The sequence below is a fragment of the Lepisma saccharinum genome, chromosome 1 (genome assembly GCF_977018435.1).
Source record: "Lepisma saccharinum chromosome 1, izLepSacc3.1, whole genome shotgun sequence".
Taxonomy (NCBI): Eukaryota; Metazoa; Arthropoda; class Insecta; order Zygentoma; family Lepismatidae; genus Lepisma; species Lepisma saccharinum.
In genome coordinates this window covers 118,519,481-118,546,325 of record NC_139229.1, presented here as the reverse complement: position 1 = coordinate 118,546,325, position 26,845 = coordinate 118,519,481, and the positions used below count along the sequence as shown (strand labels likewise).

General features: G+C 36.0%; 1 protein-coding gene across 2 annotated transcripts in view; it reads right to left on the bottom strand.

Annotated features, from left to right (window-relative positions):
- LOC145987194 (putative helicase mov-10-B.1) overlaps nucleotides 1-20,831 on the bottom strand; it is a 68,643-nt gene extending 47,812 nt beyond the window's left edge. For both annotated transcript variants that reach the window (XR_014441626.1, XM_083121715.1), the window contains exons 1-7: nucleotides 20,772-20,831; nucleotides 20,546-20,647; nucleotides 19,236-19,357; nucleotides 17,737-18,008; nucleotides 11,764-11,885; nucleotides 4,694-4,818; nucleotides 1,019-1,141 (exon numbers count right to left, since the gene is read on the bottom strand). Coding sequence is in view for 1 of the 2 variants with exons in the window: in XM_083121715.1 (XP_082977841.1) it covers nucleotides 1,019-1,141; nucleotides 4,694-4,818; nucleotides 11,764-11,885; nucleotides 17,737-18,008; nucleotides 19,236-19,357; nucleotides 20,546-20,587 (806 nt within the window). In the remaining variant the exon portion in view is untranslated. The remainder of the gene's footprint in view (nucleotides 1-1,018; nucleotides 1,142-4,693; nucleotides 4,819-11,763; nucleotides 11,886-17,736; nucleotides 18,009-19,235; nucleotides 19,358-20,545; nucleotides 20,648-20,771) is intronic.
- Nucleotides 20,832-26,845: the final 6,014 nt, after the last annotated feature.

Here is a 26,845-nt window from a genome sequence, read left to right as displayed (position 1 = left end):
TCCTGATCTGAGGCAAAATGGCATCCCTTCAGGTGTTTTTTGAGCTGAGGAAACAGAAAGTAGTCCGATGGAGCCAGATCGGGGACATAGGGTGGATGATCACGACACAAAGCCCAGGTCTCGCAATTTCTGCTGTGTTGCTGCTGCTCAATGGGCAGGGGCATTGTCAGGAGGTTATTACTGCCACAGAGCATTGGTGCGAGGAGCAAACTTCAGAATTTTTTTAAGTGATTTTCAAAAGTTGGAGCACCGGACCAGAGAGTGCATTGAGCTTCGAGGGGAGTATGTTGAGTAACTATGAAGTTACATCATTCTAAGTGCCCGACCCTGTGGCCGAGTGGTTAGCACATCGCGCTGCGACGCCAAGGGTCCCGGGTTCGAATCCCGGTCGGGCTTGGTTGTTTGTGAATGTCCATTCATCAATTTCATCATCATTTTCATCACTCATCCCCATCTTCGCAAATTAGCCAAGAGGCACAAAACGCGAAGTAAAATAAACTAAATCAATCAATCAATCAACCATCATTCTAAGTGCATTCCTTCTATGTTGGGCTACAAACTTTTCAGCATCCCCTCGTACATGCCATAATTTTACTTAAGAAGTGACTCATACATTTTTTACTCATGCTGGGAACTAACCCTCAGATCTGTTAACTACACGTAAACAGCTGATTTTACCATCACTTCTAGGTAAATATAGAAAGTATACCCTGTCCCGGGTATCTCTGGAGCAAGCGAATGAAAACAAGTGTCTGTGCAAGTGGTGACGTGAGAAGGCTCTACCAATGAACATGCGAGAGGGAACCGTATTGTGTGAAAGAGGGGGGTGCACTGCAGTTATCAGGCTTTGAGCAGCATTACTACTTCTCTCTCACCACTTGATTTCCCCCTTTCTCTGCCGCTATGCGCGGCCTTGCTCCAGAGATAACGGGCCAGAATATAGTGTGATATGTTCAACAAAATGTTATTTACTACATGCTGGAATAATCTGAAACATTAAATTGTAGTTGATTCTTACGTAATTTTCATGTGAGCTTCTAGTTCCCCAGTTGTCATTTGGGGTGGTGGATTCAATCTGTTTTTGATTAATCTCTTCATTTCCTCAGGAACTTCATAATGTCTTGTTGGGCAAATGACTTTGCTGTAAATAAAAATACACATGTTATCTAATCTTTCTATACTTCTAATAAAAATGTGAATAAGATACAGTTCCCTCTCGCATGTTCATGATATCATGCATCATTGGCACTGATACTTCAACAATGTAGCAATTTAAAATTGGTTAGAATAGTTATACATATTATATTGAAGTTGTAGTGCTTATGTTAAGAGAGCACATTTATGTGGACCAAAAATGGCAAAATATGTATGCAAACCTGCAGCAAAGAAAGCATTTATCTATGCACCAAGAAATTTTAAAACAGTGCCTTCATATATTGGTATATTATGCTCTATAGCAGGGGCCAGCAAACTACGGCACGCAAGCTAAGAATGGATTTTTTTACATTTCCAAATTCTTAAAAATTTTAAAGTGGGATAATATTTAATGATACGTGAAAATTATATGAAAGTAATATTTCAGCGTTTATTGCAGTGTATGGGAACATTCCTACATTTGCCGATACATATTGTGTCTATGGCTGGTTACGCACTCTAACGGCCGACTTCGAATTGAGGAGTTGTGAAAAAGACCGTGTGTGGCGCTCCTAGCTAGCTTCGCACAGGGAATGCTCCCCACTTGCCCGCCCGCTACTAGGTGGACCTTGGCTTCACATTTGCACATTCCTTTGTGGCCTTTGCTGTGATGACACGCAGTTATAATTAGGCAGCATTATCAGTGCCACGTGTATCGCTGTTCTGAGACATTTTGTTCTCATTTTAATACCAGTGCATATCCATCATGTAGCTGTCGAAACCAAAAAAGAAGAGAAAAGTGGACTTCGAATGTCAAGTGGCAGAGTGGAGTGAGAATTATTTTGTTACTGAATTAGATGGCAAAGCATTGTGTTTATTGTGCAGTGACACTATAGCTGTACTAAAAGAGTACAATATATGTTGGCATTACCAGACTAAGCATTCGACACAATATTTCCAACTAACAGGGAAGGAAAGATCAGTTAAATTAGAAACTTTAAAACTGAGTATTTCATTACAATGAAGTTTCTTCACGAAAATGAAAAATGAAAATGAGGCTGCAACTAAAGTAAGTTTACGAATAGCTCATTTGTTAGCCAAGGAAGGAAAACCATTTACTGATGGTGAGTTTTAATTAAATCATGTTTGATTGTAGCTGCCGAAGAAATGTGTCCAGAGAAAATGGATTTATTTAATACTATCAGCCTTTCCCCGAGAACAGTTTCTCGAAGAGTTGAGGATATTGGGAGCAACATCAGTGACCAATTAATTAACAAGGCAAATGATTTTGAGTGGTTTTCCTTAGCTCTTGATGAGTCGACAGACGTTACAGATACTGCTCAGTTGCTACTGTTTATTAGAGGAGTCAATGCAGACTTTGAATTGACTGAAGAATTAGCTTCTAATAGTTTGCATGGAACAACTACAGGCGAAAACATTTTCACGGAAGTTGAGAAAATGTTAACGAAGTACAATCTGCAGTGGAATCAGCTAAAATGTGTTACAGCTGATGGTGGTAAAAATATGTGTGGAACAGACAAAGGCTTAGTTGGGAACATTTACAACGCCTGTGAAAATGGAAGGTGTTCAAAGTCTATGGTTATTCATTGTATTATTCACCAGCAGGTACTTTGTGGGAAATATCTAAATTTATCGTGTGCTTTTGAACCAGTTGTGTCAACGGTGAACTTCATTCGTTCTCGTGGACTGAACCACCGCCAGTTCTGTGATTTTCTGTCAGAAGTGGATGCTGAATTTCCTGACTTGCCCTACCATACACCAGTTCGATGGCTCCGCAGTGGTTAAGTTTTGTTCAGATTTTTTGAACTCAGAGCAGAGATTGAAATTTTTCTCAATGAGAAAAACCATCCTCAACCACTATTATCGAACAGTGAATGGCTTTGGAAATTAGCTTTTGTTGCTGATATCATAGGATTTCTTAATGGATTTAACTTGAAACTACAAGGTAAAACAGTGCTAATATGTGAAACTTATATTGCGGTAAAGTCATTTCGACGACAACTGGCTTTGATTGAGTCACAAATCATGTCAAACTGCTTCGTGCATTTCCCATGCTGTCAAAAATCAAAAGAAGAGGAAAAGAAGAGGTGAAATCTCCATTCCCACACAAATTTGCAGGCAATATATTTTCTGAGCTCAAACAACAGTTCCAGCAACATTTTACGGATCTTGATGCATGTGCAGAAGATATTTCCATATTTCAAAATCCATTTCACTGTACAATTGAGGAACTTCCCCCTAACCTTCAATTGGAAGTGATTAATCTGCAGTGTGATAACATGCATAAAGGCAAATTTAAAGAGAAGAATCTAACAGAATTCTATAAGTGTCTTCATGAGGATTTCCAAGTGATGAATATGGTGAACTAAGATCATATGCTCGGGGTTTGATCTCTGTATTTGGTAGTACCTATCTGTGCGAAAAGACATTTTCAAAGATGAAATATGTAAAATCTCAATACAGGTCAGCATTAACAGATGAACATTTGCAATCAATTTTGATGATAGGGAGTACTAACTTTGACCCCCAATTTGGTGAAATGTTGTCTCAAAAAAAGCAATTTCATTCATCTCATTAGTAAAGCTGTGTTTCAAACAAAAGGCTAATTGTAGTCTACTGAGTATTTTTATATTGCATTCCATTTATATATATATATATTTGTGTAAGCTTGTTTCTTCCTTTTTTTTAAGTAGACCTACCTAAAAAAATCCCCCAGTTTGCCTCTTGGCCCGCAGAGTGTAAAATATTTAATGTTTGGCCCTTTACAAAAAATGTTTGCCAACCCTTGCTCTATAGAGGAAGTAAATTTACAACTCATCGAACACAATTATAAATCAAACAATTTATTGCACTATATAAAATCACTAGAGGCACATATTTCTGGCAAATAAAAAAAGCAAAATTTTGGTACAAAAACAGAGTCAATTTCAGGTTCAAAAGTGGTATATAAAATGAAATCTTGGTTCTAAAATTGTGAATATAATACTAAATTTGATTTAAAAGCTGCACTTATTACAGAAAATAAAGATATCCCTTCTAATAGCACATTTATTAATGTACGTATGCAGTAAAATATGTGAAAATATGTCTGTACCATATGAAAAATGGAATATATATTGTGTCCAGATGCTGAAATTAAGAATTGTCTCTACCCCCAACTAATGACCATGCTCTGGCACTATCAATCGAAAACAGGCAAATTTTGTCCCAAGTAAAAAGGTGCATATGTAACAATACATCCTTTATTTATAAGATAGTCAGGCTGTCTCTTAAACACAAAATACATTTCTGCCACAAAGTTTTGGTACAAGATTAACGAAAAATGCACATTTTATATAATTTCCAGATTATCTGAACTCTAAAAGCAATAGTCTGCATTTTGTACTTTTACTGGATACCTGAAATTTGGAAAAGTATTGGCCTGCTCCGGTGAATAATCTAAATACTGAATAAAGAATACTTATTTAGTCCCATACAACTGGTATTGGACATTATCAATGCATTGGTAATCACCTCAGGCCTACAAATAACAACATACCCAGGCAAAAACGAGCAGGGAACAGTCCTCTCCACTGCTAGCCACTCCTCTCTCTGAAATGGGCTCACTTCATTGGTTAATTTTATTGCCTCTTCAAGCCTCTCACTTTGCTGAACTTCAAAGTTCTACAAGAAACAGAGAAAAAGTAGAGAAATTTATTAAATAAAGCAGCTTGTTAAAATAGAGTGCATTTTTCTGTCCCTTGTGCACCTGTCGGCGGTCCACTTGGCACCTGACCAGACAGTGGTCAGAAGTAGCACACTACTTGTAGTATCGCTACAGTAGCTAGCTACAAAATTTGTAGCTGTAGCGATGCTACATTTTGAAAATTGTAGTTGTAGCGGTAGCAAAACTACAAAATTCCTGTAGTTGTAGCGAAAATTTTGCTACAGCTACATTTTTCCTCAGCATTTTGAGGTGAATTTTGAATGTGGCAACAGCGTCAGAAAAAATCGACAATAACCCTTAATTTTGCAGGAGGTTCATAAAGACAAAGTCTATTACATGGAAATACAGATTGTCTAGATTGTAGATTATAGATATCTGCATGTTATTTAATTTGTATCTGAATAATTCAGATATCCAGATAACTAACTGACATATATGAATATATTCCAGCTAACAGCTATGTTTTTTTGAGCTGCATCGCTGTTTTGGGTAGAAACATGCCTCGTTTGCTGCACAGCCTGGAAAAAATTGCCTCGTTTGCATCACCCCCAGAACAAATCCTGTGGATATCCATGGTGTAAGAGACACCAAAATGTCATTAATTGCTGTGTAAAACACAACTTGCAGTGCAAAAACGAGTGGATATTCCAATGCACTGACAAAGGAATAGTGCCAGCAATAAATGGCTCAGCAAGAAATTATTGTTACAAGAATGATAAGAGTTTCTGGACTTACAATTATTTTTGCGATAATATTTGTTCACAAATTTTAAATTACAATATGTTTAGAACACACTGGTTTACACGACAGTTTCCTCAATATATTGTATCATATTGTAAAAGGTATGTACGAGTTATTGACTTTCCTGCAGAAAACGACAATTTTCTTTAGTTAATATACATAGTTTTCAAATTTATGTATTTTTCCTACTTTTCTTTTCTGTAACTTTTGCTAATCATGACATCATCATCCTTCGCCGTTTCCTGTCTCTGACTGGGTCGGCATAGAAGTCAAGCCTCTCATTTTTTTCCTGGTCTTCCACCACTCCTCTCTTTCCACAGTGTTCCAATCTTGTCCTCTTCTCCTAACACTCTCCACTATCTGCTCTTTCCACCGACATCTTGGTCTCCCCCTTGGCCTTAATTCCACTCCATGTGCATTATAATCTCTTACTGGTAGTCTTTCTGCATCCATCCTCTTCATGTGACCGAACCATCTCATCTATGCCTGATCTATTCTGTCCTGAAGCTTCACCACACCCACTGTCTGTTGGATCTCCTCATTCCTTATTCTATACCTTCTAGTCTTCTCCCATAGACTCCTTAAAAATTTCATCTCCACTGCCTGCATCTTTTTTTCCTCTCTCTATTTCACGTAATTATTGGCACATAGTATGTGTTATACAATTACCTTCTTGCATTTCATAGGTACACCCCTGTTCCATACTAATCTTCGAACGCTTTGATATAGTCCACCACCCATTTGTCGTCTTCTATTTACCTCCTCATCTATTCTTCAACTTTTCTCAATCATGACAATGAGGATGAATGGTTTATTTAATTATTCTCTTATCTATAGTCACTTTCTGCCACTTTCGGCTAATTGTGAGAATGAGGAAGAATGATGAGCAGTGTGGGGAATGGAGGAGCAGGAGGATCCCATCCTCCCAACTTGGCGTCTTTCCTAGTTTTTGTTTTGAGTCCATTTTATGCATAGATAAGCTGATCGAGACTGGTTCTGAGCCACTATGTGCCTCCGCTGGGTATCGAACCTGGAGTCCTTTGTTTACATTCAAAATGCTGCCTTCATATCAGTCTATTAAAAAATGAAATATTTATTCTGAAGAAAAATATGTTGATGTGAACATAAATGCGTAATCTTACTATATCATTTGTGTATAGTTGCAATCATTAATTTGGGTAACACCCTAATTGCAATATTCATATATCAAATTTGAATTGAAATGCCACTTGCATAGATATGTTATTCTCAAAAACTATAGTAAAAATAAGTAACTAAAGTAACACTGCTATCAAAATTATCAAATGATTGGACTCATGATAATAAATAACAGAATCTACTTACCCGTAGTAGAGGATTTTTTTAATATCCCCATGGTTGTTTTTAAGTTCTTTTATGCAGAAGCAGTGCAAAAAGTAGTGAAGTAGCGAGTAGCGGACAGGAGTAGCGTAGCGAGCTACTTTTTGGTAAATGTAGCTGTAGCAAAACTACATTTTGGAAGTGTAGCTGTAGCTGGAGCAAAGCTACTTTTAAAATGTAGCATTCTGATCACTGACCAGACAGCAACTCCCATCAAATTGTGTGTGATATTTCTGCTATGGAAACCGTTGGCTTCGAAATGACTTCAAGTTCTCAGAATCACAGTTACAATTACATTCAAAATAAGCACGTACCTTGTCACAGGGGATATTGGAAATGTTGTCCTCATGCATCCACACATTTCTGGCATGTTTTAGGATATTTCCATTTACACACAACAGTTCAGCTTCTGATATTGCTTCAGTTTCTCTCCTGATATTCTCCTTCAGTTCTTCTAATGTGTGGGGTTTGTTGTAGACTGTATTTTGTTGTAATGTGTATGCATGGGCCATTATTAAAACTATAGTAAAACAACAATAACACTTGGAACACTAAACACCTTATAAAAACAATAGAAAATCACAAGATCACTTGAAACACGTAAATACTTTAAAAATACAATTGGAATGAAATCGCAAAGTTACTGAAATGGAATGGGGTTAAGAAATTCAAGCGTCTTGTTACCAAAGCTCTGCGAAATTTCCAAAAAACATGCCAGAAATGTGTGGATGCACAAGGACGACATTTTCAACATCCCCTGTGACAAGTTACGTGCTTATTTTATGTAATTGTAACTGTAATTCTGAAAACTTGAAGTCATTTCGAAGCCAACAGTTTCCATGTGGCATTGAAATTTTCTGTCCACATGAAGAAATCTGCCACAATTAACTGCATTTCTCTGGTTCACAAAGTTTAAGGAAGGCATGTATTGACACCAAAGGTAGGCTGTCTGGGTACTCCAACCACAGCCATAAACAAATCGATCAACAACACAGATGCTATCGGTGTATATGTAGACTACTGGGTAACTGTTGATGATGTAACAGACATTTTACATGTCTCCCATAGCAGTACCTTCACCATTCTTCACCAGTGCTTGCATATGACATGTGTCTCTGCAAGGTAGGTACTGAAGTTGCTTACATCTGAGCAGAGTGGGAGTGTGTAAAGAACTTTATCTGGTTGAGAAATGTGGTCACACTAACCTAAAGCCTATCCACACTGGTGATGGATGTTGGTGACATCACTGAGATCCAGAAGCATTACTAGAGGCACATAATTTTGGTAAATAAAAAAAAGCAAAAATTCGGTATAAAAAAACAGTCAATTTCAGGTTCAAAAGCATTAAATAAAATAAAATTTCGGTGTTATAGCGGTGAAAAATCTGATGAAAAGTGGTATATAAAAATACATTTTGGTTTTTAAATTGTGAATGTAATCCTAAATTTGATTTAAAAACTACTTATTACACAAAATTAAAATTTAACTTCTAATACCACATTTATGTAGTTATCAGAGCATTAAGTTTATTTCTGTGTAAAGGAGTCCATTTTTGCTTCTCCAATATTAACAGCAGAATTAATCAATTTTCAGTGAATTGCATAACTCGCAGAATAATTCAGACCTCAGAAGGTGTCGCGCCAGTAAATAAACCCTAAATTTTGTGTTTTAAGAGTTTATTTCACATTTTGCAGTTCATTTCGCATTATTTCGTGACAAAACATGGTAACAAAATGCATCTCACACCTTTCAAAAACATGAAAAATTAACCCTACAATGTGTTTTTTGACATTTCATCAAAAACAAAATATGTATGCCCCTAGGCATTACCATTTGGAATTTGCCCCATCTCAAAACACCAAAAACCTCAAGTTATTTAGTTCCTTGGTTGTAAAAGTAATGGTTTAGCAGCATGAAGTGCCATCGAATACAATGGTTACTGGGCAGTATTACCTACTGAACACATCTGCTGAAAACATCCATATGTACCCATCTGATTGGCATCTCCATCATGACAATGTTGTTTCCAATACTTGGGGGGAAAAAAAGGTGTGTCTCCCAGCTTCTATACAGCTCTGACCTTGCTCCACTTGATATAGATATAGATATATATATATATTCCACTTTCTCCTTCTCCTGAAATTGGAACTAAGAAGTAAGTGTTTTGTCTCAACTAGAGTCAGTGGAGTAGCAGCTAACCCCCCCCCCCCCAGTCCACCACCATGGTGCAGGGGGGCCCGAGGTATAGGGGGACCACAATGTTCACTTTGTGCTCTTGAAATTTTGGGATAGTGTGGCTTACATATAAAAAAAAAACTGTTTGTGAAACATATGTGGGTCAACAATGACGCAATTCAAACTAGAAATTCTTTAATGTGAGGACTAATTTTATTTATTTATTTATTTACTGTCTGTGAACTTAGAATACGTATGTACCCACAGATTTCGCTGTATTGTAGAAGTCACCATAAATAACTGTCAAGATTCTCTGTTGATTATTATTAATTTTTAATGTGTGGGACGTGATCGAGTGGGTTTCCAGTAGAATATTATAAGCAGGGATGAACTGGCTCAACCAGACGGGTCCCAGACAACAACTTGACAAATAGGTCATAATTTACTTGCAGATAGCCATCAATAGGGTAAAAACACTCAGTCCTTCATATGCAGTTTGTCATAAACTTAGAGAGATTAAATTGTCTACAGTTATCAATCCAGTTCTTCAGTCAAGCAATAAATAGTCAAAACTTTGTAATTCAGAATTTGTACTACTACTAATATTAGTTTTAAGTGTGGTATTTAAAATGTAACTTCACACCAAATATTTTTAAGGGGGCTTCAAACTTTTTTCATATTCAAATAAGAGATAATAATGTACATTTCCTACATTTCCACACCTTTCAAGCATTACACTTTATTCTCGATTCTTAGCTATAGTGTGACAAAGTAGTTGCTTCTCTTTGAACTGTTAAACACTTCAAAGTGGCCCTAAAACTCAGTAGGAGGTGGGGCCTAAACGGCAATTATCCCCTTTCTCTAGAGACTAGTACCCCATCTTCTGTTGCACAGTACTTGAGTTACATGTCACTGTTATTTTGGGTTATTTTCTGAAGTTCATTTTACTTTTATAATCAAACTTTCTGTCAAACCAGTTCTTCATTTTCAGTCTGCTATGATTTTTATTATGAGCTACAGTCCTCGAAGTGTAAATTTTTAGCTGAGAATATGTTTGATCGAGTTTGGGGATAAAAGAGAGAGAATGCCTACATGGATCAACATGGAGACATTGCAGTAGATGGGGGATGCTTTGGAAATTATCCTAGCTACGGGAATGCTTAATGAAAGTGTTCTTAACTAGGGGGGATAGAAACCTCCCTGCATCCCACCAAAACTCGCTGTAGTGATGATCCATTAAAAACAGGTCTTGTTTAGTAAGAAAGACTTAAAAAATTTAGTTCAGTGGTATATCGAAAAGGAATGTAATCGTTCGAATTATGATTAATAACATCGAAACATTAAAACTCTGTGTCTGTGTTTTGGGGGTTAAGTCCTTCTGCTCAGCTTTTCAATTAGTGACGCATTTTCAATTAATAGATTCCCATCACCGCTCAATTGCCTGTCTCTTAAGACTGGAGTCAAGCGAGTATTTCTCTCCAGTAGATTTCAACTGGCCTTGGGTCAACACCGACAATATAGCACCCTAAAAACTGAAATTGTAACTTTAATTAACTTATTTGTCGCTGTTAGTATTAGTAGGCGAATGTAAGCAACTTTTCTGTTGAATTTTGAACTAGCGCAGCCAAGGGGATGGCTTTGATGGCTAAAGCCCCACCCACCTCAAAGTTCAAAGAGGAGCATTTAGTATCCTTCAAACAGTTCCCAAAAACATTATTTTTTGACATTTTGGTGTATGTAACCTATTTGCTTAAAAAATATACATCATGCATGCACTATGACTACATATTTCACTGCATGAAGACCCTCAGCCACCTCTCATCTCCAAGAAAGAATCCTGTCTGCACCACTGCATTGAAGTAAATGAAAATTTCCAATTTCCTCTTCCAGTTATTTATCCGAGATTCATATCCTGATTTAGTTTCCAGTAGCTACCACACTGATATATAAGTCGATAATGAAAACTGTGAATGTCAGTTATTTGGGGCAAAGTTTCTTTTCATTTATCTGCAAAACATCAAATCTATTTGACACTTTAATTTGGTAATCTTTCTTAATTCTATCAGTAATCTTTCTTAATTCTATCATCAGCAAATTTTTGTGTATTAAATTTTAGAGCTTTCAGCTAAACTACTCATTTACTTCAGAAAAGAAAGATATATGAATTCCATATACACACCTTTATATTTATTAAAATAAGAAAATGACAAATCCTGCACTAGTTTCAGGTTATTTATAGAAATATCAGATGCCTATATTGGCCCATACCAATAAAAGGTTACTCAGTAATCTCTTATATCCCTATATTCGATCCCCTCAAGGTAACATTACACATTCAACTTTAATGTGGAAAAAAAAAGAACATCTCCATGATATTTAAAACCTAGAATATTTAGTACTTAATTTTAAGTCGTCGATACCACTGCATCACAGTGCCTTGCTTGCAATATTTTTTGTTCTCTGTACAGACACAATATTGTTTTCATTTCTGATTAACATGTCAAATGCACAGTTTATGAACATTGCAAAGATGTCATGTAAATAGACTGAGATGATGCGGTGGCTCATCCACAAGTTCTTTTTTTGTTTGTGTGACAGTGTTGTAGAAAGTAAATAAAGTTACTCACAAAATCTCTCACTATGCTGAAGGTTTCTTCTTTTTCTAAAAGTTCGAACCCAAAGGCCAGTGGCACTATATACACAGAGGGTGTATTGCAGCAGAATGAGACCTTGACATAGTAAATTTGCTCTGAAAAAGAAAAAAAAATTAAGGAATGCTTTATTTTTACTTTGCTTTCCTGCCACTTTTGGCTGATCGTGAAGATAAGGATGAATGTTAATAACATAAAATAGATGAAGGGTCAAACACAAATCCCACAGAAGATTATAGGCCAAATCCATTCCAATTCAGGCAGATTTGAGAAAATCTGTCAGGGTGATGTCACAGATATCCATGAAACTGAAATATATTATTCTAGATACAAAATTATGAGACACATATTTTTTTGTTTTGCAAAAAAAAAAAAAAAAAAATGTCTGACTTAGGCTGTTTCAAAGTTTGGGACCAAATTTTCACAAGTTTTGGCGCCAAAAATTGTAAACGGCTGTTTCTCAGGGACTATTAAAGATATTTGGATTCTGTTTTTTTTATCTGTAAGTTTATTGAAAGCCTTTTCAAATGCATATACAACGAACTTTATATGCAGCTTTTGGGGCGTGCTATGAATGAAATTAAAAAAAATTAGCCCCCTTTTGGACCCCCAAAATCTCGAAAAAGCCACCCTCAAAAATTTGCAAAATTTCAGGGCAGTTACAGCAATACCTCAAGTTGAACATATATAAATTTCACGGGGTGTATATGCCTGGTTGTAGTTTTACACAATATTTTAATAAGCACATTGACAAGCTGAAAACTTAAACGCAATCTTAATATTGAAGGAGACAAACTTTATTTCATCAGGCTATTATTGGTAAACAATATACAAATTTTAAATGCAAAACAAGCAAGACATATACATCATAAGAGTCCATAACCAAACAATTCATGTAATTGGTTTATATCATCATATTGCTGATCACACTCAACATTTCTTATTTATAGAACATACTAGAAGTAATTTGTTTTTCATATTCACTTGTTCATTTGTTTCTTTTTGTTTGTGACAAATTGCTGTTACTTCCTTCTGAGCTTGAGTTTTGAGTCGTTTGGAAGATGTCTACAAGTGGAAAAGCAGTGTTTTCTGAGAAAAGAATAAAGTGTCCTGACTTTGAGAATAGGCATAAAAAATGTGTGTATCAAAGCAAGATTTGGAAGTTCAGGCAACTTGAACATATGTCAGTGTTGCTGAGAACTGATTTTAAACGTGAGGACATTAATCATAATACTTTAGTTTGTTTTAACTGTTACCGTCGATACTCTGACATTTATTCTGTGCGGACTGATGTCATTGTTCAGGAAGTTGGAGTATGTGTAGAATCTTCTGAAGGTTCAGTGTTTGAAGAAGAAAGTGTTACTTTGGGAAGAGAATTTCGAGTGTTTCATGATGATAATCTGTACAATGCAAAACAGGAAGAGACAGACACATTGAATGCAACCATATCTAACCTTGAAATGAATGTGAGTCCCTTAAAAACACCTCGTATTGTGAGACCAGACAGAAGAAAAGCCTACGTAAGCAGGAAACGTAAGCAGGAAACGTCAGCAGCTGGCAACAGAATTTGAGACTAGTACAGGTTCCAAGATATCGAAAATCTATGATATCAATATTGTGTCAACTAAAGCCGATGAGTCTGAATCAGAAGAATGTGGTCAATGTGCAGAATGGTGCCACACGATCAGTGATTCTTTTGCTTCATGCAATTCGTATCATGAAAAAGTGCGGCTACTGACAATTGTGCCAACAGGAATATCAAAAAACCAACTACTAAGCACAATACCACAGACAACAAAACACATGATCGACAAATCACGGCAAATTAGGAGAATGAAAGGAGTGTACCACACACCAGATCCCTACCAAGGACACCCACTCCCATTTGCAAGTATTGATTTAGTAAGAAGCTACTTTCTGAGTGATGATGTCGACTGTTCTGTTCAAAGTCCGAATGCAAAAGATGTGATTGCAATACGAGAAAATGGTGCGAAACTTCTAAAACCAAAACGTTATTTATCTAGGACTGTTCAAGAGGTTTACCGCAAATTTACCAAAGACCACCCTGATGTTAAAGTAGGTCGTTCCAAGTTTTATTCTCTACGGCCCAGATGGGTTATTCCTCATCCTGCACGGGAAGTATGTGTCTGCATATACTGTGCCAATTTCGATCTTTGTTCTATAGCAGTGAAAAACAACAGCAGTTTTTTACCCACCAATATGAGTGAATTAATGCATCACCTACAAAGGCTTGTAGTGTGTTCTCCACCAACAGATTCCTGTCTTCTTGGCGAATGTGGTGAATGTCCCAGGAGTGATGAATCAGTTCAGAGTCTCTGGGATTAACTGATGAAGAAGAAGACAGTGAGGAAATATCTTTTGCACTCTGGGAGAATGGGGACCTTATTAAAAAGAAAGTTCCAGTAAATCTGTTCATTAGTGAAATTGCTAAATGGACAGTCAAAGCTGTCTCACACTTGCATGTGAAAGACATTCAAAGAAAAGCAGTGGCAGAAGAAAAGATAAGAGCACAAGTAGAAAGTCAACACTTGGTGTTTCATGTTGATTTCGCTGAAAACTGGACAGTTCTTCTACGAGATGAGATACAAAGCTACCACTGGAAAAACGACCAGGTGTCTATATTCACTGCAGTAGCGTATAAGGGAGATTGTACAAGAAGTTTTGCCATTGTAAGTGATGAAACCACCCATGACTCAGCGCATGCTCTTCTAGCTGTTAAGAAAATCATTACCTGTATTAGTGAGAATGGCAGTGCAATTTCATCACTAACAGTTATATCAGATGGGGCTGCAAGTCACTTCAAAAATTGTTATCGACTGCATGAACTTGGATCACTCCAATATCCAAGCAAGAAATGGATTTTCACAGCCACTGGGCATGGAAAATCAGCATGTGACGGTGTTGGAGGTTCAGTTAAGGACCTTGCTACACGGCACAATTTATCATCAGGGCATATTAAGTGCATTCAGACTGCAGAAGAATTTCAGACTGTTGTTCAGACATATACATCAGCTGTTACACTGATTTACATTCCATCTGCAGAGATTCAAACATTCCGTGATGAGAAACACAAAGAGTGGGTACATGTGCAGGCAGTGTGAATGATTCAAAAAAGCCATGTTTGGCATGCAGAGGGAACTGGAAATGATATTGTAGTTTCCATTGCAAGAACTGCCAAGCATGAGAAACAAAAAGTGAATGTTACTATTGGAAACAGCTCACATGTTATGCAGTATTGTGGAATTCACGACATCAAAGTGGGAACGTTTTTGGCTGTTATATATGATGACTGTTGGTGGGTTGCAGAAGCAACTAAAGTGGACTTTGAGATACAGGAAGTGCATGTAAATTTCATGCTGCCACATGGACCTGCAAAGGGCTATAAATTTCCTCATAGAATTAGGCAACAAGAACATCAGTGTGTGATATCCTTGCAAAATATTCTGCAAGTTATTTCTCCACCACATCCCCTTGGACAATCTGGAAGACTGCTTGCCATCTCTGATACTGAAACTCCCTGTGTAGAAAAAGCTTTCATGAACAGAACAAACATATGAAATACCGGTACTGGGAGTTCACATTGCCTAGCATGCATAAAAAAATGTCTTACGCTTAAGTTTTCAGCTTGTCAAATATTGTGTAAAACTACAACCAGGCATATACACCCCGTGAAATTTATATATGTTCAACTTGAGGTATTGCTGTAACTGGCCTGAAATTTTGCAAATTTTTGAGGGTGGCTTTTTCGAGATTTGGGGGGTCCAAAAGGGGGCTAATTTTTTTTAATTTCATTCATAGCACACCCCAAAAGCTGCATATAAAGTTCGTTGTATATGCATTTGAAAAGGCTTTCAATAAACTTACAGATAAAAAAAACAGAATCCAAATATCTTTAATAGTTCCTGAGAAACAGCCGTTTACAATTTTTGGCGCCAAAACTTGTGAAAATTTGGTCCCAAACTTTGAAACAGCCTAAGTCAGACATTTTTTTTTTTTTTTTGCAAAACAAAAAAATATGTGTCTCATAATTTTGTATCTAGAATAATATATTTCAGTTTCATGGATATCTGTGACATCACCCTGACACCCCCTGCCTGTCTGCATTTGGAATAGGCCTATACTGGCTGTGAGTCAACATTTCAGAGCCTCGTTAGTATTCAAAGTGCAGCCCAGGGTGTATTACATAGAAATGAGGTCGACACCATGAATGAATCATAACTTAATTCAGATATTATTCTGTAAAATCATCATGTCACTCATTCCATCGTTGTAGAAATGCAATTTTGGTAATGCATATTTAATGCATTATACTGTAAGTCTCAAAAGTTGTGGTTCCAGGTTCTTATTAAGGTGGAAGCTTGTCAGTGTTGTAGTGCATCTTTGGTATGCAGAATAACTCTAATATAAAAAAAGGTGTTTCAAGGAAAAGACTTCTTGCATTGTTGCACCATTTCCCACAGTCAAACCTCACAAACTCATGAAACAAAAATTGTAGATGGGTCAAGGATTAAAACTGAGACTCTAGCATTCCATGCCAATGCTCTACTACCAGTTTCCACAGGCGACTTTAATCCATTCCAAACATGTGAAAACTCAGTGTCATTTTAACGAATTCATTTTGAAGGAGGAAGAAGAAAGGCAAGCTTGTATGTGTCCTGTGATGATAACCTTCATTATTTTTAACTTTGAGGGCATTTCAGGAGGTATTTAAGTCCATTAACCCCCTGCTTAAATATGCAACTATAGGTTAAGAGGCATAAGGTGAAGGTGCTTAGAATTTGTGAAGACCAGACTTCATGACTTTGTACAAGAAATAACTAACTTTACTGTAATGATGGCCTGCTTATACACATACATGCGAGCAGACACACAAACAAATGAATGGGATCAAGGAGAGCCAGAAGCATGAATTGAAAAAATTGTGAAGGAAATAGAACTGAACTGGACACTTCACAATCGCATCCTTCAGACATATGTAAGACTGTGGAAATAAAAGTAAGATGGGCCTGCAAGGATGCCAGGTCAAGAATGAAGATAATGTTAACATGAAAAGACGTGGTTCTCTCACCAGGTTTGTCATAATGTGTGAGTGATAGAGTGGGTGTGGTGTGTGAGGGGTAATGTGAAGGGCAGGTGGGAGGGGTAGAGACAGGTTCATTGAGGCTGGGATTTGGGATAGAAGTTACTGAGCCACTTTATTCAGGTCAGAGGGTCCGGGATCCAACATGCTGTGCAAACTCCCTTCACCTGACCCTATCGTTACAGTGACAAAGTTGCCACTACAGCAAGACTGATATGTAAGTCTTCTCCTGGCATTTTCTTTATGAGGCATTGGTGAATTGCGGTAAAGGAGGGATGAAACGGGTATGAGGACCGTTGGTGTGGTTGGTGACACTTAAATTCAGCTTTTGGGTGGAGGAATGGTGGTTGTTGATTCTGAGGTTGAGGGCTGTGGATGTTTTCACATGTAATAACTGCCACAGATGTTGCAGGTGAGGATACAGATGAGGTTTGAGGTGTGGTAGGTTCTGTTTAGGTGGGGGAGAAATTTGCCTGTGGCAGTGTGGATCTGGAGAGTAGGAGAGATGAGAATGGGACAGCTTTTGCACCTTGGGCAGCTGAATATGTAAGTGGAAAAGTATTGTAATGTAATTAAAATACACACCATATTGTAACTAAAATTTCCTCTAAAATGAAAGCAGATACATGAAAAATAAAAAAGGCAGAAACTTTAAGAAATAAGGAATTACCCTCCACTGACCAGATGGAACAGAACCTGTGTATTAAGATTTATGTTGGTGGTTGTTCACTCATATACATTTAATTTTGTATTCAGGTAGGGCCACAACTGCCATGCTGCATGGATCCCATGGACAAAGTCCTGTGAATCAGTATCTACATATTAATTTGTTCCTCCCTTGAACTTACCAACTTCCAATTTTACTACACTGCTCCTTTCATGCACACCACCCTCATCCTCAATGGTGAAATCTGGATTGAACAAGAGCATATCCAATAAAGTGACATTCACTGCTTGTTTTCCAACATTCTTTACATATATGTTGAACCTTACTTCCTCATTTGCAGCTATTTTAGTCGTTGTGTACCCCCTGTCTTCCACAAATTCACAGCCAATATTGCAGGTTGGATCAATGTGCACATCTACTCGGACACCACGGCGGTTTTTAATAACTCTTCTCCTGGAATTAAACAAGCATTTGTATATTTCTCTATTTGAAAATATTTCCTTCAGATTATATAACTATGTTTTGCATTTTGATCATTAAAATAGAATAAGACACATACCAATGAGCAGATAAAATCTGATATTTGTTTGTTTAAAGTTACTTTTATGCTCAGATTAATCTGGACTGGATCTGCTGTTTAAAGCTTGATCCAACCTGTGAAGCATACAGTCCTTTACTTCGAACTCCTTGACTATAGTGACAGTGTTACCATTACACCATCAGGGAGGTCCATAATCTGATGTTTATTTCTACAAATGAGGATCATCAGGAAAACTAAAAAATGTTAAAAGCTGGGGAGGATGGGAGCATTTGGTGGCATCCAGGCAAGTTGTAAAGAAGAAAAAAGTCGAGAAAACTACAGTTTGACAATTGTGAAATGGATATAATCTACACAGAAGTATATCTGGTGAGGAAATTGTGGTAATATAAGCTGCTTGATAGCTCTGTTGGTAGAGCAAATCCTAATTGAGGCACTGATATTTGTTTACTTGATGGTTAACATACAATGGTCATCAAACAAATCTTGTACAAAACATATGAAGCAATCTATCCTTGCTATTCCATATCTTGATCATAAATGAGAGAACCTCCTTGATAGCACAGTGGTTCAAATGAACCATATCTTGCTGTTGACCTGGTGCTATTCAACATTGGATCTGCTGAACACGAGGGCTTTTGCTCTTTTCAGAAGGCAGTAGCCATGTAAGTCATTAGTGGAATTTTTCCTTCCGTGTCAAATAAGTATGTAGCAAGCTTATACGCTAGTTTTTAAAAAGATTCACAGCACACCTTATCTGATAGATTGACCCTGGTGGCCACATTTGGAAAATACACTTGTGGGCATTTAATGCATGGAAGAGAGATGTTTTTACCTTTAGTTCCTGTAGCCTACAGGAAAAGATACTTCACTTCCATTTATTGTATGCAATTAAAAACTCATAAAATCATTGTTAGTGATGTAGAAATAGAAAATAATGCAAAGTAGCACCTTATACTCAATATGTACTCATACTTCTAGCAGTGAATTAGAATTAAGGAAAGGAAAATAAAATATGCAATTTATTCTAATCTTACTTTTATATGATTTTGTACAAGAAGTTTCAAATAAGATTTCTTGCAATTCAAAGTTGCACAAGTAATATAAGTATTTATACCATTTTCAACTAACTCACTTCTTACCTTTTTGTATTGTAGCAATAAAGATTATATTGCAATGCATGATACCTGGAAGACAGGTGATCATCAAATTCTAATGAATCTTCAAACCTGGTGTCACATAATGCACAATGCAACAACAATTGCTGCAAAATATAAATAATACAATATTAATAACAGAAAGCAAAGCCTGAAATAAGTCAAAATTAAACAGTTGGCTCTTGATTTATGTTGGTAGGGTTATTACAGAAACAATTCCATATAAATGAATTCAATTTTCTTTGGATCTTAAGCCATGTTAAATTACTTTATTTTCTATTTTAGTGAACAAAGCAGTTACTTCTAAAATAGTGCACTTACAATTTTATTTCTTGGTTGGTTAATTTTAACGGTAGTTGTGCTTTGAAGTTTGAGGTTATGTATGATGTATGAACTTCAAACAAGATTGCACATCTAAGTTTTAGCAAAGCATTTAAAGTCATAAAGTGATAACTGAAATAATTAATTTTTAGCAGTGAGAACATTTCAAGTATGATAACCTCCTTAAATACTTCACTGTGGTTTTTAAATATAAATTGTATATCAAATTAAGCTACGAGAACACAGAAAACGGTGATATTTGTAAAAGCAACTCATTTTTACAGTCTGGTGAAAATTTGTCACTAATGAATGAATTCATCATATAATTAGAGAATTTTGTTAGCCAATAAATATGTGGTCTACTCTTGACATGTCTGAACACAGTAAAGCCATGATACACTTGCATCTTATTTCCTACAAATAAATAGTCTAATTCCCGACATTTTGGCATCTACAAATTGCACTTTCGTGAAGAACATGGACATATAAGCATACATACATGCTCATAATACAGAGTTATAACAAAAAAAAAAAAATGCCTAAGGTACGGAATCAATTGTGTTTAGCATATGTTTACATATACTATTTGTATTATTTCAAAACACTAAGATCCACTTCTATGAATTGAAAGTGAGCAATAATTTCTTCAATCACTTGTAGTAACTTGCAGATATTTATTTTCGGGAAACGTGAGACATGATAGACATAAAGAACTGAAGTACTCACTTATCCGTGCAACTGTTTTTTGTTAAGTGTTCTATTCATTTCGGTGGCAACTTTGGATTGATTTGTTAATATATTTTTTATGTATAATTAAGTGTATAGTTGCTACAATATTACAGAGAAACCAGATAAAATTTGTCTTACAAAACACTAGGAAGAAACCTGTTTTGTTAACTATTTTACTGATTTACTGTTCTAAAAACTATGCATTACAACTACTTCATAATATGAAAGTAAATTATTATACATACATCAATTTTTTCTTCAGACATCATTAAATCACTTAGAAACATTCAAATGTCAACATGATTTGCACAATCTCCTAACCCTATTTAATGTCTCATGCAGCATTGCTGAAAAAAAGTTCAGTATGTTTGCATTAACAATGTTAATTAATGCACATACAAGAAAAATTTGGCTTATTTCTCTATTTAATCTCATGCAATTTATTAAAAGCATAAAAATCACTGAACTTACATGCAAAAAAATACATTCATATTTTGATATGCCAGATATAGATTATAAATGAAGTTTATCTGAATAACTGCTATTTAATTCCATAGCAATAACTGACTTAAGCCAGCAATAATGAGATTGCTAACAAAACGTGCAGTGTTGATATATTTTCAAAATTTTGCTCTAAAATAGAGAATCTATCTTTTTTCTGGCAATTTCTTGGTGTAACTGACATACTTTTATGCTATCTGCATTCAAGTAGGATTTTTGATCTATGCAAAAATAGTAAAAGCAATATAAATTGATATATACATGTTTCAACTTTTACTCAAAAGTTTCTTACAAGAATGTGAATGCAAGTTTGCAACAGTAACAAGCCATTCAATAGATAATTTTTGATCTAACATTATGTTGGTTGTAAACTTTGAATTCACAAAAGGTTCACAAACAAAATTTGAAATTTAAAGCACTGAAGAGTGACGATAGTGGTGAATAAGGTTCTAACTTTACTGTCTTTCACAAACATAAATACAGGGTGATTCAAAGAAGATTTTGACACTTTCACAATGCCATGGCTCTTTAACAAACTGTAGAACAGTATTGTACTATAAACATGAACAGAAAGGAAAACTCTGAAGGTTTTCTTTCATCTAATCTAGTTTCATTTCATTTCAAAATTTGATGCAGATAGAAAATGTGTTTTGTGTGGTTGAGCTCTGCAAGACATGTCATTTCATCATGGTTCAGAGGTAGTTTGGGACACTTTCTAAGAAGGTTGCACCAATCGATCCATCATCTTTGATATGAAATGAAACAGTGTTTTCCTTTCTATTCATGTATAATATGTTAATATATTGCAGTTTGTTACAAGAGCTATGGCATTGTGAAAGTGAAGATCTTTTTTAATCATCCTGTATACATGTGAACATACAGATACGGGAAAAAAGTGAGACATTCGTTCATACTCTGATATTTTACTCACACTAATTATCCTATAAATAAATAACTCCCTTCATTTCTATACCTTCAATGTGCTAGTTACCCAACTTCAATTGGAAAATTGCAGCATTGCTAAGCAAGATAAGGCAAAAGAACAGTATCTTCTTTATCTATTGTGCTTTTTTATTGACCTTCTACCTTTGTAGAGTGCACCAAATACAAATTTTTACTGAACTGCATTCTGCTCACAACTTCTATACTATTTCTACTTGATGTTGATAAGAAATTAATTTCTCCTATATTTGGCCATATCTTTATCTTTCAGGTAAAAAGATAATAGTTATCTTCCAGAAGACATAAGTGACCACAGGTCAACAAAAACGATAAAGATTTTTTTTCATTAATGAAAACAATTTTCTTTTCTAAGTTATAACCCATAATGTGCTTTTTCTTGGCATGACTATATAGTCTGATTTATACTGAACAAAATGAGGTATTACTGTATTTGTAACTACTATTTCAATTTTCCAACACGAAATTGGATTCATGTGCAACCAGTACATAATTTCAAGTTTCATGCTGAAGCTTTAGCAGTGAAAACAGCCTTCAATTTTAAGGCTCAGTTGGGTCTTTGGCCTACACCAGGGCATCTATTTTTGAAATTTCGTCTCCTTTTGAAAAACAACTGCGATATTCCAAAATAAATTACATTTATCCTTAGAATTTCTTCTAGATCATTCACATGAATCTTCGTGAAGTTTGCTTCCACTGTTGCCTAGACATTCTCAATAGTTTAGTGGCTATGTAAGTTTATTAAACTATTGATAATGTCTAGGCAACAGAGAAAGCAAACTGCACAAAGATTCATGTAAATAGTCTAGAAGAAATTTTAGCATATGCAATTTTTCCAGATTTTGGAATATTGTAGCAGTTTTTCGAAAGGAGACTAAAATTTAAAAACCGCTGTCCTGGCATCCAGTGATTACCCTTCTAGGTGAATAGACACTGTCTGTCTTCAAAATGTGTCTGCACAGTAAAAAGAAGAATGCAAGTTGTCACCTGCCCACTGGTCTAGTCATGTTGTTCTTGAAAATGGAACAGTGATGTTGGATAAAAATTCAGTGTCAATGGTCATACTGCATGGCAATGTTTCATCAAAGACTTATGATTGTCACATACAACTGTGCTACATGCGGACTGAGATCAGGAATACAGCACTATTCATACGCATTTCAAATGCTGGTGATGCAGATTCTCCACAACCCTTTACAAATCTTTGATGGCACTGTCGGTCTCTGTGATTTGAAGTTTTATCCAATGCCACTCCTGCAATTTTGGAAACCGTGACTGGTGGATGACATTATTCTCATAACTTAACAGGCACAGTGGAAAGGGAATTTTTACCTTTACATTTACCCTGAGTTCTCCAACTAATGCGAGGCATAAGCAACATAAACTTGAGATTTACTGCAATTCTACAGATGGATTACCACCATTAAAATTTCAGCCCTAAAATGTATTAAATTAACATAGCAGTGAGGGTCTGAATTGGTGACCCCCTTCTGCCACAAACTTGCACATGCCTGCACGTAACAGGTTATTAATTGGCCACTGATGCCATGTAAGTCCTGCACCGTGGCCAAGTTACTAGGGCTAAGGGACACAAGCTGGTTCAAGTCTCCCTAGAGCTCATATCTTGTGCGTGTGTGAATTACTCAGTTAGTAGAATATTAAGTATTTAAAAAATCTTTAAAAATACCAAAATATAGTTTACTTACGGTTTGTGAGTATGTACAGTATGCCAAACTACGTTTCGGGAGTCAACTGCTCCCTTCCTCAGGTTATCTCCTTGGCTAGCGAAATTGCTTCATAGCCGCATCAAATAGAAGTAAAACAAGGAGTAAGGTGATAGGTGTTACTATGGTAAAAAAGGTTTCCTAACAACTTACCAATTCCTGATAAAACTCCCTGCCCACATTCCTTTCTTTGTAAAGCTCCAAAAACGTAAAGTCAAAGAAAAAAAACTTTAAACTTGAAACATTAAAAAACACACACGCGACTCCACACTCGCCCGCGAGGTATCTGGTTTGCCTTCTGGCAAACCAGTAATCATGAGTGTGAAAGTGAAATTGAGTGCAGCTCTGATTTTCGTCCAGAGCAGTTACCAGTAGCTAGTGAGCAATCGTCTGAGAGTGATGACAATGAAGAAGATGCAGAGGATGAAAACAACACTTGCTTTCTTTACGGGAAAAATCGCTACAAATGATGCAAGGAACCTTTCCCAGATTCACGCACCAGACAACACAACATGCTCCCTCGTTTACACATGCCAGGACTGGATGGGGAAACAGGCAGTATTGCAAGTAATGCACCGTTAAACTTTTGGAATGTTCTTATTGATAATGACATTCTTGAAATGACTGTTAGTTGGACAAATGAAAATATAACGGAACTTGTTTCTAAATATTGTGGTACTTGCTCTTTTCTAAACCATACTGATAATGTTGAAGTAAGAGCACTTATACGTCTTTTGTACCTCACGGGTGTGTTCCTTATACGTCTTTTGTACCTCACGGGTGTGTTCAAGTCTGGACACGAAGATGTGAAAGGACTTTGGAACAGTGATGGCACAGGAAGGGACATTTTTAAAGCAACCATGTAATTGCAACGGTTTTTATTTCTCCTCATTGCTCTTCGATTCGATGACCCATTACAACGTGCAGAAAAGCAACAAAGTGGTGATCATGCTTATAAGATATCTGAATTATTTAATAAATTTATTGTAAACTGCCAATCCAATTTGGTGTAGTTTTGTACTTGTAATTTTTTTAAAAATATAAATTTACTTTTGTAATTTTTATATATGTTCATTTGTATCCTAAGTAGTAAGAATGTTCATAATAAATTTCTCAACATTTTTATATAAAAAATATTTTTTTTGAAAACCATTTTTTCAGACATGGGTTCAAAATATTTTTTTTCCAAAACTAGGTTTTATATTGACTTGGTAAAAAAATATTTTTGGATTCTTCAATAGTGCTAAAATAATGTTGGTATTTTTTTTACCAAAAAGTAACTAAAAAGTGCTCTAAAAAAATCGGGTCAAAAAGACCCCGAGGATAGTGTGTACGTGACCAAAAACCACGATAGTAGTTAAGGGTTAAGGACCATAAAGTGCACAACATATCTGAAGATAGAGTTCCTGAAACATCCAAGGTATAAAACACACATGCCAGTTTTTACATGCTTCCCAGTGTTAAATTAGGAGTCTTTGTCATCATTGTTCATCTCATTATTTCTAAAAAGTATTTATTACATAAATATATTATTTTTCTATTAGTGGGTTTGATGAACACCCTTCTCCTCAGTGTAAAACAAATCAGGTCCTAAATGGATGGACATTGAATATAATAAGTCACAGCACATGAAATTAAATAAATCAAATTATTTTAGTTTGTGATTGAAAATAAATTGAGATTAATGTGTCCATATTAATTTCCAAAGTGTCCTTATAGATCTACAAATAAACAATGAAAATTGAAAATCATGTTTAAAATTGCACTTTTAAAATACAAAAATTAACACTTACCTGAATATGTGTGTGTGTGTGTGTGCTGAAATTTTTCAATGCTACCTAGAGGAAAGTTAAATTAGAACAAATTCTTCATCATGATCATCTTTAAGGTATTGTGGAGTCTGTAGATATTGCTTCTCATATTTTTCGATGACTCCTTCAATCCCCCCCCCTTATTCTTAGAAATGTTACGGTCAGTGCATCAAGGCTCATTGCTACTTCCTACCTAGGTATAAAGGCTTTTGAGACTGGAGTACTCTACTATACTATACTATTGCTTGCAATTCATATTATTTAGCAATTCTTGGGAAACATATTGATAATAAAAAAAATAGTGTTCTTATATTGTATGGGTTACTATTGTAGACATTTCAAAATCCCATTTCTGGCTGGCTTCATACTTATTTAAAAAGTTTATTTTGTTCTCTTTGTTTAGTTTTCATCCTCGGTTAAGTAAAAAAACACTGAAACCAAGAGGTATATATGCAGTATCTCATTTAATACAATTTTTGCTTTCAATATTTTATGAATCAATTAAGCACTGAATCTTGTCTCTCTGTATAACTATCTTCCTTTATACCATAGCCAGTATTTATGTAGTACAATATATACTGCAGCAACAGTCTGCTTCACTGGTGGTGATCTAATGTTGACAACACCACATGTTAGACAAAGATATTGCACCAGAAATACAGAGTGTCCGAAAAGTCACGCAACCCGGTGTTTACGACCGTATAACGGAATAGCGAAACGGAATGAGAAGAAACGCTTTCCGCCAAGAGAATGCCCTGTATATTGGGAAAATTTAGAGAGACAAACATATATAACAACATGCATGTTTTAATAACAAATAAGCAAAGTGTTGCCAAAGGCGGAAAAAAAATATTTGCAAATCGTGTATATTGATGCACAGAACTCACCAAGGTAAATTATTGCAACATTTCACAATACCAACGAACAATTTGAATGGCCATGTAATGAATTTGACAGAAAAAGAACTTTGACGAAGTTTCAAAAACATTGCACAAGGGAATAAATGGGCTGTTCCAAAAATCGATGTTTTCACAATATTACGAGGGACACTGGCAACACTGTTGGTGTCATGTGTCACTAACAGACGTGTTTCACATCAGGCTATCACACTAAGGCACTTTTAACGACAAAGGAGAAAGTTGGTTATTTTCGAACATATGCAATAAATTACATACACCTTGCAACCCTGAAATGTGGTTTCAATTGGATAGGTATGTCAACAGCCAAAATTTCAGGCATTGGTCGACAGAAAACCCACATCAGTTGCATGAATTACCCTTGCACTCTCCGAAAATCGGTGTATGGTGTGGAATATCGCGACGTCGTATTGTGGGACCGTTATTATTTGAGACAACAGTGGATACTGCTGTGTACGGGAATCTCATAATGCAATTCGTTGCTCTCCTGGAAGAAGACCAACGTGATGTTTGGCTACAACAAGATGGAGCAACTTGCCATACATCTAATGAATCTCTTCGTATGCTGAGAGAATTTTTTGGTGATCGTCTAATATCCAAGGATTTATGGCCCCCAGTCGCTCGCCCGATTT